General features: G+C 32.2%; 2 protein-coding genes across 13 annotated transcripts in view; one reads left to right on the top strand and one right to left on the bottom strand.

Annotated features, from left to right (window-relative positions):
• Positions 1–10,006, top strand: part of Yars2 (tyrosyl-tRNA synthetase 2) — a 35,107-nt gene extending 25,101 nt beyond the window's left edge. Inside the window, exons 5-7 of one of the 4 annotated variants that reach the window (XR_007108399.1) lie at positions 1,579–1,647; positions 5,303–5,392; positions 7,090–7,105. The gene's annotated coding sequence lies outside the window, so the exon portion shown is untranslated. Of the gene's footprint in view, positions 1–1,578; positions 1,648–2,260; positions 2,454–5,302; positions 5,515–7,089; positions 7,106–9,764 lie in introns of those variants that run through there. The other 3 variants (XR_007108397.1, XR_007108400.1, XR_007108398.1) reach the window with 3 other exon arrangements.
• The window catches only part of Dnm1l (dynamin 1 like), a 51,740-nt gene that overhangs the window by 14,898 nt on the left and 22,583 nt on the right, over positions 1–14,259 (bottom strand). For 5 of the 9 annotated variants that reach the window (XM_047550545.1, XM_047550549.1, XM_047550546.1 and 2 more), the window contains 7 exons: positions 12,419–12,465; positions 11,671–11,742; positions 9,136–9,222; positions 7,335–7,497; positions 4,873–4,993; positions 3,377–3,508; positions 1,473–1,679 (listed from right to left, as the gene is read on the bottom strand). In XM_047550545.1, coding sequence (XP_047406501.1) covers positions 1,473–1,679; positions 3,377–3,508; positions 4,873–4,993; positions 7,335–7,497; positions 9,136–9,222; positions 11,671–11,742; positions 12,419–12,465 — 829 coding nt within the window. Of the gene's footprint in view, positions 1–1,472; positions 1,680–3,376; positions 3,509–4,872; positions 4,994–7,334; positions 7,498–9,135; positions 9,223–11,670; positions 11,743–12,418; positions 12,466–13,914; positions 13,954–14,259 lie in introns of all 9 variants that reach the window. The other 4 variants (XM_047550543.1, XM_047550544.1, XM_047550547.1 and 1 more) reach the window with 1 other exon arrangement.

The raw sequence follows: 14,259 nt of genomic DNA, 5'->3' as shown, positions 1-14,259 counted from the left end.
GCCATTCAATAGTGTATTAAATACCCTATCTTTTTATGGAGTTAAGTCATCTGAAAGACCCCCTAGGTCACACAAAAGTATACAAAGTAAGCAAACACAAAAATGAGTGTATATATAATTGGAAAATCTGAATAAACTCTGAATTGTTCTAGTGTTCATTTTCTTATTACTGTACTAAACTTATATAAGATGTCAGTATCAGGGCAGGAGTGGTAAAGGGTAAATAGGAACTCCCTGTATATTTCTTTGCAACATCCATGGGTCTATAATTATTCCAAAATAAAAAGTTTTTGAAAATGTACATTTTTTACATATGGCTAATAGTAAAACAGTAAAATATGCAGTATGTAATCAATGACTTTGAGGGTATTATATACCTTAATCCAGTAATTCTACTCTGAGGAATTTATCCTCAGGATTTACTTGGATACATGCCCCTAAGACTACATGCACAAGTAGACTGCCATAATATCACTTATTCTTGTGTATACACTAGTCACTGCTCATCCAGGATTTTATTTTCTGAGGTTTCAGTTACCCATGGTCAGCAACAGTCCAAAAATATTAAATGGAAAATTCCAGAAACAAATGATACCTAAATTTTTAAGTTGTAAGTCATTCTAAATAACATGATGACATTTCATGCTATCCCACTCTGTCCTACCTGGGATCTGAGTCATCTCTGTGTCAAGTGTATCCTGCCCATTTGTTACCTGAGAGCCATCTCAGTCATCAGTTATTGGTACTGTAATGCTTATAAATAGGGTTCAGTACTATGCTCAGTTTCAGACATCCACTGGATGTCTTTGAATGTATCCCCAAGAATAAGGTAAGACTACTGTAATTGCAAATAAACTATCCAATAGTAGAGGACTGGTTCAACAAATGAGGGTATTAATATACTATGCAAATCTTCAGAATGATAATTTATCCTATCCTATTAGAAAGCTGTACCATATGAATTTAAAGAAATTATTCCAAAGTAGCATGAATAGCACCTGATTTTTAAATGTGTAATACTCCATTTATGTATCTTATAGATGGATAGAAAAATGTCTAGGTCATTGCCAAACTTAAGCAGGAATTATCTCTGGTTTGTAAAATTAGGTAATTTTGTTTTTATGTTTTATTTTTACTTATCTGCATTTTCTAATTTCTCATGCATTTTTCATGCTGTACTTTTTAAAAAGAAACAGACATTTCAAAAGAAAAGCAGTATTTTTAAATGCTTATCAAGTAAAATATTGCTTTTAAAGAAAACCTTAAATTTTTGTCATGCTTTCCATAGTTTATTATAAAGCATTTTACCACACATACCAGTCATTATTCTATCCTTTCTTTAAAAAAATGCTATTCCTATTTGTTTTTATAGGTAATAAATCACAATAAAATAGTCTTAAAGTCAATTTAACAAAAGATAAAGTGGGCTTGCAATTCAGGTAACCAAATCTATTTAAAAATTTCTTACTTACAGTTCTGAAGTTTCGATATATTTTGCAGTTCCTTCAATAGTGTTACAATATTCTGTGGCAAACTTGGTAATAAGCTGGAGTAAAGTAGCACTCTTATCATCCACAGGTTCACCATAGCTATTTAGAAGAGACTGATATTGAGCAGCAAGAACATTTATTCGTGTTTTCAACTCAGGTAAGCAATCTCTGATGTGATGCATCAGTAACCTAACAAAGATTAGAAAGGCAGGATTTTAATGTGAAATTGTGTGTTCGAACACTCTAAACAAGTCACATTTTTAAAATGCAAACAACAGGAGAAAACTTGTCAAACAATATATTTTGACAGGTTGGTATTATGATATACACATTTCTTGACACTCAGTTCCTAAAAACCTTGGAATCCAGAGTGTTAAAAGTGTCTTTTGTATATTAATGAGATGAATGGTGGCTGGAAGCCCCTAAAGAGCTTCAGAATGGTGATTGGTCACCAAAAAGAATAGGCATAATTAGAGGATTGGGACATTTAGCCACAATCTCTAACCTCCAAGGAGAAGAACAAGAATGAGAATGAAAGCTGAATTGATCACCAATAGCCAATAATATAATCAATCGTGTCATTGTAATGAAGTAGCGATGAAAACTCAAAAGGACAGTGTTCATGAAGTTGAACACATGGAAGTTCCTGGAGGGTTCTGGGCCCAGAGAAGGCAAGAAAGCGCTATGCCCCTTTCTGTATGTCTTGACCTATCCCTTTCTTCCAACTGGCTGTTCATCTCTATCCTTTGCAATAACCTTTATAATAAAAGGGTGAAGTTGAGTACAGTGTTCCCTGAAAGTGACCTGCTCTAGCAAATTAAACCCAGAGGGGATCCTGGGAACCCAGAATTATAGCCAGTCAGAAGCACAAGGCATAACCTCTGCTTGCAACTTGCATCTGAAGTGGAGAGGCAGACTTGTGGGACTGAGCTCTCAACCTATCAGATCTCATGCTATCCCTAGGTAAGTAGCATCAGAACTGAATGGAGACAGAATACACCACCAGAGAACTGCTTGCACGGTGTCTGGGGGAAAGTACATAAATCTGGTGTCTCAAACATTCTCTGCTCTTTTGACTGAGAATAGGAAAAAATACTTGATTTTTCCCTTTATTACAAGAGCAGGAAACAAAGCAATCTTAGATTACAGGTAAATTACTTAGTCTGAAAAAACAATAACACAAACTGTTTTGGTCAATGCTTTTGAAATCTGTCTTGACCCATCAAATTGTAGCAATTATAAGAAAACCAAATATAAAACAAAAAACTGCAAAATTATTTTCATAAAATTGAAATCACCATTTAGTCCAATTCTACGTGTATAATTTTTGTTTTGCAACTTATCTTTTACAATAGGTACCCAACAGAGTGTAAATCTATCCTATTAAAATCTGAGTCCATCTGCCTTTAATTTTGGGAAAAAGACAAAAGAGAATTTAGAAAGGTCTTCTAGTCCCTATACCATCAGTGGATATTCAGAATTCAAAGTATACAACTTACATTATTTCTACAATGAATATAGGAATAGAAGAAATTCTAAATTAAAAATAGATCATGTGAAAATCATAAATTCTAGTTCAGTTCCTGAAATCAAAGTAGAAATGAAGTCATCTGCTATCTAGTTATAACCTCAGCACTAAATTAGCTTTCAAAAACTTTGTAATTAAAACATTATAAAATTCATTTAAGCATTGTACACAACGGGATGATTTAATGTTAAGCACCCTAGTAAAAAGACATCTATTTTATAAGAACCTACTATAAAGAAAACAGAAGTGAAACTATAAGGAATAATAGTGAAAACATAAGGAACTAATGAACAAAAACAGTCTCAGCTATCAGTCAGCAAAACAAAAACATCTCATTTCTAAAAGGTAAAAATGTTACCTGTTTAGAGTCCTAGCAAGATACTTTGTTCCATTTCTATTGGCCAGAGATGGGTATTTCTTTTGAAGAAAAGCATATTCATCACGGATTGAATCAGTTACACTCTTCTTATTGTTAATATCTAGCTGGCTCCTACAGATGAAAAGCAGAAAAACTGTCCAACTAATCAATTATCATCCTCTCCCTCTCCTAGATGATGACAGAAATATTAGGGATACTAATAGTACCAGGTATTGTTCCCTAATAACTAACATGGGTTGTTTTATTTAATTCTCACAATAATTTGATAGGTATTATTATACCATTTTACACAAGGTACTGAGGTTCCAAGAGATTAACTTATCCAAGGCCACACATTAAGTAGCACAGCCAAGATTTGAACTATGTGACTTATAAATAATTAAGGCCTGAATAGTGTAAGCTCATCATACCATTAACTACTCAAAAGTAGTATTCTTAAGTAATAATTATAGATAGGTACAAAAATATGTGTACCTCAATCAACTATACTTTATCCATTGACAGGCAAATGATTTCTATCAAAAATAATTTAGTTAACATGAAGAGCAATTATCTACAAATACAGAAAGTGGTATTATAATACATAGTTGCAAGAAACAGGAGACAGTTGGAATGGGAAGAAAAACAAAATGGGAGGAGGAGTGGGATGGAGGGACATATGAAGAGAAGCAGACAATTGGAATAGCCTTTAGATACCACTTAGTAAAACATTCTCATCTTGTATCTAGTCTGTGTGAGAACTGTGACTATGACTATAACCCAGGTCTCAAGATAATTTCAGTGTTTCCTACCTTATAAAAGCTTCAGACCAAGAGAGATCATCATTTAAACCTACCCCTTTCACTAGACATGTGATTTTGGCAAATGTATGACCTGAGTTTTCCAGTTATAAAATAGAAACAACACCTGCCTCACAGGATGTCATGAGGGTTCCAAGAGAAACCATTTGCAAATTGCTCAAAATAGTGTCTAAAACATAATTAGACACTCAATAATGATTTCTTTTCCACAATTTTTAATACTAATGATTTGTAATTAGGATATCTTTAATAAAATTTCTCCAAGTCATGTCCTGGCAGTTACACAGCACTACTAATGGTATAGGTTAAACCAAGCTATTAAAGTCATACCACATTAAAATTTCTTTATTGAGTACAGATTAGATAACACTTCTTTTTCCCTTACTGCATGCCCTTCTCAAATGTGGCTTAAATGATAGACAAAAATTCTTAAGCCTAGTTATTCTCATCCATATGTAGTCCTGCTTACTTCAGAAACATTTTCAATTAGAAATGTCTCAGAGAGACTTTAGTGAATCTCTTTTTGTCACGTTAGGCAATGAATTCTTTAGTAATACCAACATTATAGTAAAAGGAGGGAAAAAGAGTAGTATCACATTTCAGACTGATTTTAGAATTCCGGTCTTGTTTTGAAACAAGAATACTGCAATCCTTATACCATTCTTCACAGCTAACCTGTTAACTACTCCAATTATTCCAAGTTTGACTGGAATAACCCTTCCCATCAATACATCCATGGCATCAGTACCCGCATCCATGAGATCAAGTTTAGTGATCACAGCTAGGGTTCTGCGACCTGGTAAATGCAAAAAAGCAAAAATGAAAATGACCTATTAAGCCATTAAGGAAAGAAACTCTTCACATATAATCCCACCTAACATTACCTCTTTCATCATTTTGGAAATGCTTTTCCAACCTCTGTTTTAAAGTACTTTTTAAGAAATAATTTTAAACATTCTTTAAATTTTCTAGAAATAATTTCACATGCAATTTTTCATTAGCTCTGGGACTAACCTTTTTCTAAGTATTTTTAAAAATTTGTTTAAATTTTACTTTTTTGGTGAACAATTTGAATGTTCATTTTCTGTATCGTATTTGTTTTTAGTGCTGAGAATCAAACCCAGGACCTTCACCATGCTAAACAGACATTCTGCCACTAAGTCACTTTCCCAGACCCCAGTTCTATTATTTTTTGGTAAGTGAAAACTGATGTGTCACTACTGCCTCAAGACAGAGCAGTTCTGCTCCCCCCCAACATTTTCTTGTACCGAATAAACAAATCCATTTTCCATTTCTAGTTTACCTTTTTTTTTAGAATATTATACAAATGGAGTCTGGTTTTCTTCATTTAGCATAATGAATTGAAGAGCTATCTGTGTTGTTGTGTATGTCTACAATTGATTCCTTTTTATTGCCAAGTGGTGTTCCACTGTATAGATACACCATAATTTAGTTTCTCGTCTCCTATTTGAAAACTATTTGAGTTGCTTCTAGTTTTTAGAAACTGAAGAAAGCTGTGACACACATTTGCATACAGGTTTCTATATGAATATAGTTTTTCATTTAACATAGGTAAAAACCTAGAAATGGAATTGCTTTATAAGAAACTCCCACACTATTTCTCAAAGTAGTTATGCCATTCCCACCATCAATGTATCAGAATTCCAGCTCCTCTGTGTAGTGTACAGTTTTACATAAGACATTTTTTTTATTACAAGCATTTTTCTATATTGCTCCAAATCAACAAAGTTCCCTTTTAATTTCTCATTTTAGCATCTTCATTTACCTGTTGCTAGCCACATTAAGTTGCTTCTAAATTTTTGATACTACATACTGTTTTGGATTATTTCCTTACCATGTCTCACCAGATTAAGATCATTAGATCAAAACTGTAACCATATTTATAGCTCAAGGATCATTTAATCTTATTTTTACTTTTTAATCTTTTATTGCTGGGGTTTTTAAGCATGTGCTTTTGCCACTAGGCCCTGCCCCCAGCCACTACAGCTCAAGAGTCACTTTAAAAATAGAGTAAATACATATAAAATGCTTAACAGTTTACTTTAAATAATGTAAAATTTAAATAAGATCTTTATTATAGTTTATCATTTAATTCAACTTAAATAAACACATTAGCTACTCAAAGTAAAAAAATTTCTTAAAAACATGAAATGTACCTGTTTATGGGAATTTTAATTAACAATTTTAGTACTAACATTTCCTATCAACTTTTATTTAAAATTCTTCTTCAAAGTCAGAAAAATATGACACAGCCTTCAGATCTTCCAAATATTCAGGTTAAAAAAAAAAAAAAAACAGTTTCTTTATAGAGCAAAGCAAACACTAGTAATATCAACAATGACCACTCTCCTATAAGCTAGTGTTTTAAAATGTATCAAATGATGCCCCTACATCATTAACCAACTATTAGTAACCCATGGTATGAACTAATCCTTGGAGCTACAAATGCTTCATAATAGGATTTTACCTTTAAGAATCTCCTGTGCCTTGAGCATGTCCAAATATTTTCTACCTCTGCAGAACATAGATAACTTAATTCTTTCCTGTACCATAATAATCATCATAGATGATGACTGTAGAGAAATTAACTGTGAGAGTTATTCTTAAAAATTAGTCATGCAAAAACCTAAATCATGTCATTTACACAAAACAAGAAACCCTTTGCAAAGCCATTTTATTATGTTAAAATCACTAGGAAACTATTGTAAATATAGATTTTATGTCAAGTTTTTTTTTTTTTTTTTTGCCTCACCTGTAACCAACTTAACTGTTTTTCATCAGCATTTCTTTTTGAAATTATAAGCAAAATAGGAAACCATTTTTTAACTCTGAGATAATTCCATTTAAAAATAAAAATCCTTTTCTTGGCAGGTACAGTGGCACATACCTATAATCCTATCAACTCAGGAGGCTGAGACAGAAGGATCGTAAGTTTGAGGCCAGCGTCAGCAACTTAAGACCCAAACTCAAAATAAAAATAAAAAAGGGCTGGGGTGTTGCTCAGTGGTAGTGTCGCTAGGTTAAATCCCCAACCCCCCCATAAAAAAAAATCCCTTTCTTGAGGGATCTACCATGATAAATCAAGCATCTCATTAAATATTAACATATATCCTTACCATCTGGATCTACCTCTCTTGAAATTTTAAGTGCCTCTGATGTTGCCATATCTGTATTAGCAGCAGTGACAGCGAGGATAATGGAATTGGGATTACTGATGAACCGAAGAATGAGCTCTCTGATTTGAAGCTCAATATCCTTAGGTTGATCTCCTACAGGCACCTAAAGCAAACAGAGATGAGCAAGGAACTAATAATAACAATAATAATAAAAGCTAATAATAAAACCAACTCAGTTTTTTTCCTCATTTAATCCACAGAGCATAGGTATTTCTCCATTTCCAAAGAGTTAAAATAAATATATTAATAATATATTGCAGTAGTATCCATATATCTGCTAATGTAGAGAGGTCTCAAAGTGTCTTTCAAATATCAAAAGTTTACTTTTACACAAATGTTTACTGAACACAATCCTATGTTAATGACTGATCAGCATTATCCTTGCCTAAAGACAAGTTCATTCGTTAAGTCATCAATTATTTATTGGCAGCCTATTATGATTTCAGGCACTCTTCTATAAGTGAGATTATTTTACAGTAAAGAATTTTAAAAATACCAAAATTCCTGCTTGTTTTAGTGATGTGAGGCAGATAATAAAGAAACACCTAAAGTATCCAGTTGGTAAAAAGGGCTGTTGAAAAAACAAAGCAAAACAAAAATAATAGGGAATGATTTGAGAGAATTAAAAATTTTAAATTACTGACTTAAACTAGACTATGTTTTTAAATAAGAAATCAGAGAAGATCTCACTGAGACCATGACATTTGAGAGAATGAGCAAAAATTAAAGGCAATAAGGAAGAGAGAGGACATACACAGATCTGGAGGAAGAGTATTCCAGGCTTAGTGAATAAGGGCAAGAGACTAGAGAAGTTAGGAACAGAATGACTTGGAGATATCTAGTAGATATTTTAGCTCTCTGTAAGAACTTAGGCTTTTACTCTCAGAAACATGGGAAGTCACTAAAGAGACTCTAAGCCAAGAAATGATATGATCTAATTTTTACTTTAACAAATCATTTTGGTTGCTAAGTTAAGAACAGATAATAAAGAAGACCTATTGTTGTTGTTGTTATTATTATTATTATTTATTATACCAATCCAGGTGATATAAGTGAACACCTCGGGATGGTAGCTAAGAATCTGTAAGATATGACGGTTCTGGATATATTATAAAGATAAGGAGAACAAGAGGATTTGCTGACAGGAAGTGAAATGAAAGATAAAGAAGCATTACAGATAATGAATGACAAACTTTATGGCTTGGCAATTTGTTGAGATGGGGAAGACAATAGAAGGATCAATATAATTGAAGGACAGATCAGGAATTTGGTATCTCAAGTCTGAAATACCTATAAGACATTTAAGTGTGTATGTCAAGTGGATAGCTGAATATCCAAGTCTAGAGATCTGTAAATATCAAAATACAGAAATTCATGTATTTTAACCATAAGATTCAATGAAATCAAGAGGGTAAGTGTACCTAGAGAAGGCAAGAGTCCAAACGCTGAGTGAGCTCTAGGGCACTAATTGTTCAGACACTAGGAAGACAAGAAGAAACCAGCAAAAGAGACTGGAAAAAAGTGCCCACTAAGACTGGAGATAAAACAGTAGAGTGTGGTATCCTGGAAGCCAGGTAAAGAAAGTGTTTAAAGGAGACAGGACACTATAACTATATAAACTGCTATAACAGATTAAGTTGATTACAAAACAAAGCTCATTATTCTCATATGGGGTTAAGGAAAAACATTTATTCAAGTGAAAACATGACCAAATCCACAATGAATAACAACTATTCCTCACCTTGGTCATTCCTGGCAAATCCACAAGTGTCAAATTGACAACGTTGGGTGAAAAAATCTTAAGATGGATTGGTTCAGGGCTTACTCCCTAAAAATAAGTTTTAAAAATATTAAAATCATATTAACATTGCAATGAAGTATAAAATGCTAAGGCAAATCTCATTTCAAGTAGATAAGACTTTAGATACTTTTAAATATGCATCTCTACAACTTTCCAACAATCCAAACCTATTAAAAAAAACAAGAAGGCAGTCAGTCATATAATAGGTTATAAACCTACCTAACCCCATACCATTCATATAAACAATTTATATCCCCTGTATCATTTCAGTTTCTTTCCTCTTGATTCTGTATATATACTACTTAAATGTTTAAGACTGTGTTGAACAAAAGAATAATTTACTCACTATCCAAATTCAGTATTCAAATTTATGATGTTCTTGAGTATAGACAGTAAGAAATAGACAAAAAACTTATTCAGATTAATTTGGCTCCTGATCTTTTAATAGCAAGTGACAAGTGTATACATACTAAGAGTTTCCTTAGACAATTCATTTGAATTTTTAGATCCCTAAATTCTAATAATAAAAATATGAGTAGTGAGAGATACCTGTATTTTCTCTTCCACAGATTAATTATTGCAGAGCCTCCTTCTTCTTCAACATTGGTCTTATACAAGTTTTAGAATTGAGTCAGCTACATGTAAAAGGACACTGAGGAAGTATTTATACCTTCTGTTTGTACATGTTCTTTATCCTTTAGTTCTCTCATCTGTTTATCCACTTATATTTTCCTTCATAAACCCATTGAAAATTCTAATTTCCTAGGAAGTTGAGTTTGTTTTTTTTTAATATTTTTTTAGTTGTCAATGGATCTTTATTTATTTATATGTGATGCTGAGAATCAAACTCAGTGCCTTATACATGCCAGGCAAGTACTCTACCACTGAACCACAATTCCAGCCCCCTAGTATGAGTTTCTTAAACAGTTATATGTACTATACTTAAAAAGTAGTGGGCTAGTTTCTATTTTAAATACTCTAGTGTTTCAAAGTCATTAACTGTCATTATTTGGCACACCTAGGTTGTATTATTTCTCAGGATCTATTGTTATGGCATTCTCATTACATCCAATTCAAAGTCCTGCCAAATACCTTTAAAATTCCAATCTTACATTCTAAATCCTTTAGGGATTTAAGTTAGGCACATGAAATCATTTATACATTCAGTCATATTAAGTCACATAAGATCAAAGTTGCATTATAAGCATGATTTAAGAGGACATTTTTTGATTGAATTGAAGCTAATGGACATTTCAAATGTAGACACTGGATAAAAAACCTACTGGGTAAGTAAATCATATCCTTAGTATAATGTAAACATCGTGTATGTATACAGACTAAATCTCTTATGACAGTCAATTCATGTAACTAAACACTTCCATTTCTGAATCACCATAGTCTCATACTTTAAATTCTGGTACTATAAAATTACCATCAACTGCTGAATTTAGTATGTATCTTTATAAAGATAATTCAAATTGGTGTTATGATTAATAATATCCCCAAAGACAAAATTATCCCTGATATAAACTAGCTTCTGGCTCCTTTTTTTCTACTTACATATAACAATATTATTAGAAACTCAGAGAACTCAAAAGTTATCAGCTTAGAGTAAAATAATGAACAAAACTTAGTAAATCACTAAAACAGAGCCAAATAGGCATAGAGACTTAATGTGGCTCCAAAAAATGCTTTTGGCAGGGGAAAAGAACCTCACTACACATCTGGCAGATACAGGGTTCAATAAATAATGTGAAGAATATTAGTACTAGGCTAGGGCCCATTTGTGGGAGTAAATGTTCATCTGGATAATACAAGAATGGAGGTTAAAAACAAAAAAGAAGAAAGGAGAGAGAAAAAATTATAAGAATAAAGAAAGATAAACAAGATTTATGTGAGGCAGTGATAGTGCCTGCTATTGAGATCAATGGTATCTTAGATACCTAATTTACTTTAGATTCCCACAATCTTAGAAAATAAGAAAGTAATCAACATACTGCTTTTCATTTTCACAAAAAATGCTGCTCTTCTGAATATACATATCTCACAAATTATGTAATGCTTGAGTTACAGAAAAATCAATCCATCTAAAAAAGATAACTCACAATAACTGTAATAAGTAGAATTATATAATAAAGTGATATGTACATGATAGAATTAAGAATATAAACATAAATGAAATATTTGATACATATAAAAGCTCTAAGAAACAAAATGAATTTTATGATTTTTTTTTTGATGCTGGAGATCAAACCCAGTGCCTCACACACATTAGGTGAGTACTATACCACTGAGCTACATCCCCAGTCCCAAAACAAGGGATTTTAAGCAAAGTTTTTATATTGTGAAAATACTCCATTTGTTTCAAAGACCAAGACTGCAAATTTACAATATTCTTTGTACATTATATATAGAAAAATCCTCAATGATATATTTACTGATGTTTATGCCTTCCAAGACTAAAGTGATACCTACCTTATTATTTCCTGAAATTCTTTCTGTTTCATTTTCAATTTCTTGTCGAATTTCATCAAAATCTGTGTAAAGCTAAAAGTTATTGAAACAAAAAGCACAATATTTAAAATAAGATCAAAAGTTCTCAAGTTGGAAGATACCCACACATTTCAAGGATGTCTACTGATTTGCTTCAAAAAATGAGTCAACAAATTCTAATATACACATATACTTTTTTTGAGCCCAGATTCACAGTTTTTAGTTTTTATTTTATTTTTTGGTACTGGTGATTTAATGCAGAAGCACTATATGATTAAGCTACAATCCCCAGTTTTTTTTCCTCCCCTTGAGACAGGGGCTATAAACTAAGTTGTTTACAGCCTCACTGAGTTTCTGAAGCTGGCCTTGAACTTGTGATCCTCCTGTCTCATCCTCCCAAGCCACTGGGATTACAGGCATGCACCACCACACCCAGAGATTCAATTTTTCTAAGCTTTGTTTTAAAGTTGCCTGATTCCACAACAATTATGAATCTCCAAACTACAACAGTGAAGAATCTCCAAATTAGAGATAAAACAGGCTCATTTTAAAGATTATTTGCCAAATGCACTACTGTGGTTAGAAATACTACTGAGATAAGATTTATTTTACAAGAAATGGTTGCTTCAAAATGACATAACAGATTGTCAATGACGAGAAATTAATTTAATATTTATCTAAAATATTATTTTCAACATGCTATTTCTTCATTACATTCTTGCATGATTACCTTATTTTTGGTGTGAAGAAATTTACCCCATTCTTCTGCTTCTACCCCTAGAAAAAGAAAAACTAATTTATTGAAAACTATGGGAATCACTTTATGTTAGGAATTCAAAAGGGCAACATAATAAATTGATTTTTTAGTTCCTATTTTGCCATTAACAAGGTAACAAGTGTTTTAAGATCTGCTAAACTATACATTTCAAATTTACTAAATTGTATCACATTTCAGAATCATGTCTAATTTCAGGTAGATAGGTCATAAGTCTTGCCACCATTTGAAATCTAGATTTGACAAATAAAATTGTTCACTTTCTATTTGTTTGTAATATAATATAGTAAAAGGTAGTTCTCCAAACATCTTATATATCAAAGCAGTTTATCTGATGAAAACATGCATTTAAGTTAATGGCTAAGAAGAAAATTAAAGAATTCCATTGAGTAATGTAAAAAGCTTATATAACATATTTGTGCCTATTGCCCTCAGTAAAAAATTTTCTTATGTGAATGAAAGCCAGTTTTTTCAGTGCTTTGTTGTTGTTTAATTTGGTTTCCAGTTGGATACCTATAAAGTCAGTTTGGTGCTTCTTTAAGAGCTCTTTTAGTAGTATGGAGCTGACTGTGTTGTAAAATGTGTTAAGAAAACTCCCCCAAGGCCAAAGCTACATTCTTCCATGGAATTGAAGGTAGGAAAGAAATGAAATGGAGTGGGGAAAAAACAAAAACAAAAAACCTGGTATATGCACTGTATGGAGTTGACACTCTCCATTAGTTTCCAATCATAGGTCTGTTCCTCTTTTACTGGCTGAAATAAGGAAAATAGATTCACTGTATACACAGTGTGAAGTAGTCTAAAACTTGGAGAAAAAAAAAATTGTTTTTTTTCCCAGAAACTAGAAATGTTTAATTGTAGAAAGATTATCTAAATTGATCTCTCCCAAGCAGAGTTATTTTGTTTTTGCTAAATTTACAGAAGTTTACAGTAATAATTAAATATACTGAATAATGCATTAGCTACCTGAAATCAAAATAAAATGACTATAAGATATCCATATAAATGTTTATCAAGGAAAAGGTGGATCATTTCTTTGGTGGAATAAAGGTAAATAAAACTGGATCCTTTTTGCAAGTAAAATGCTCACCTACTTGAAGCTTAGTACCTTCTTCCAAGAAGTCTCATTGGAGGACTGGAGTAATCTAGGTGAACAGAACTCACAAAGGCTGGTACTACATACCAAAGGGGTGTTTTTAATTTACCTTATAATATAAAAGAGGCCTAGTTTCACAAGCATGTTTTTTGAAACAAAAATAAAATAAATTACATTCACCACCAAAAAAGCTTGCATTTTGATGCAATGCCAGAAAGATAACAAGATAAAACCTGCAGTCAATGTAGGAAGGCAAATAAAAATGGGGAAAAAAATGCACACAGCCTGTAAGAGTACATAAGCACACATGCAGGCATAATAGAAAAAGGGCCAAAAACAAATGGATAGAGGAAACCTTTAGAAAGGTGTCTTGAGTTTTTCCATGTAGCAGGGTCTGTAGTTAAAGAAAAACAGCACAGAATGAGAAGTTTAGTGCTTACCCCTAAAATTTTAAACCTTTTTAAAAAATCAAATTTGTAAAAATATGATCACATTTCAAATGCACATAGCATTCAATTATTCAAAATGTACCACTTGAATTAGAGAATGTATATATATTTTTAAGTAATAACAAATCATATTGTCTGCCAGAGTTTATTTTTAACATTTTTAGAAAACAAATTTTCCATTACATCACCATTGTTTCTAATTCTAAATAGATTAAAATTAATCTAGTATTCAATAACTTGCCTTCGACATA

Source organism: Sciurus carolinensis, chromosome 4, assembly GCF_902686445.1.
Source record: "Sciurus carolinensis chromosome 4, mSciCar1.2, whole genome shotgun sequence".
In the NCBI taxonomy this organism is placed as follows: domain Eukaryota; kingdom Metazoa; phylum Chordata; class Mammalia; order Rodentia; family Sciuridae; genus Sciurus; species Sciurus carolinensis.
This window is presented reverse-complemented; position numbering and strand designations above follow the sequence as displayed.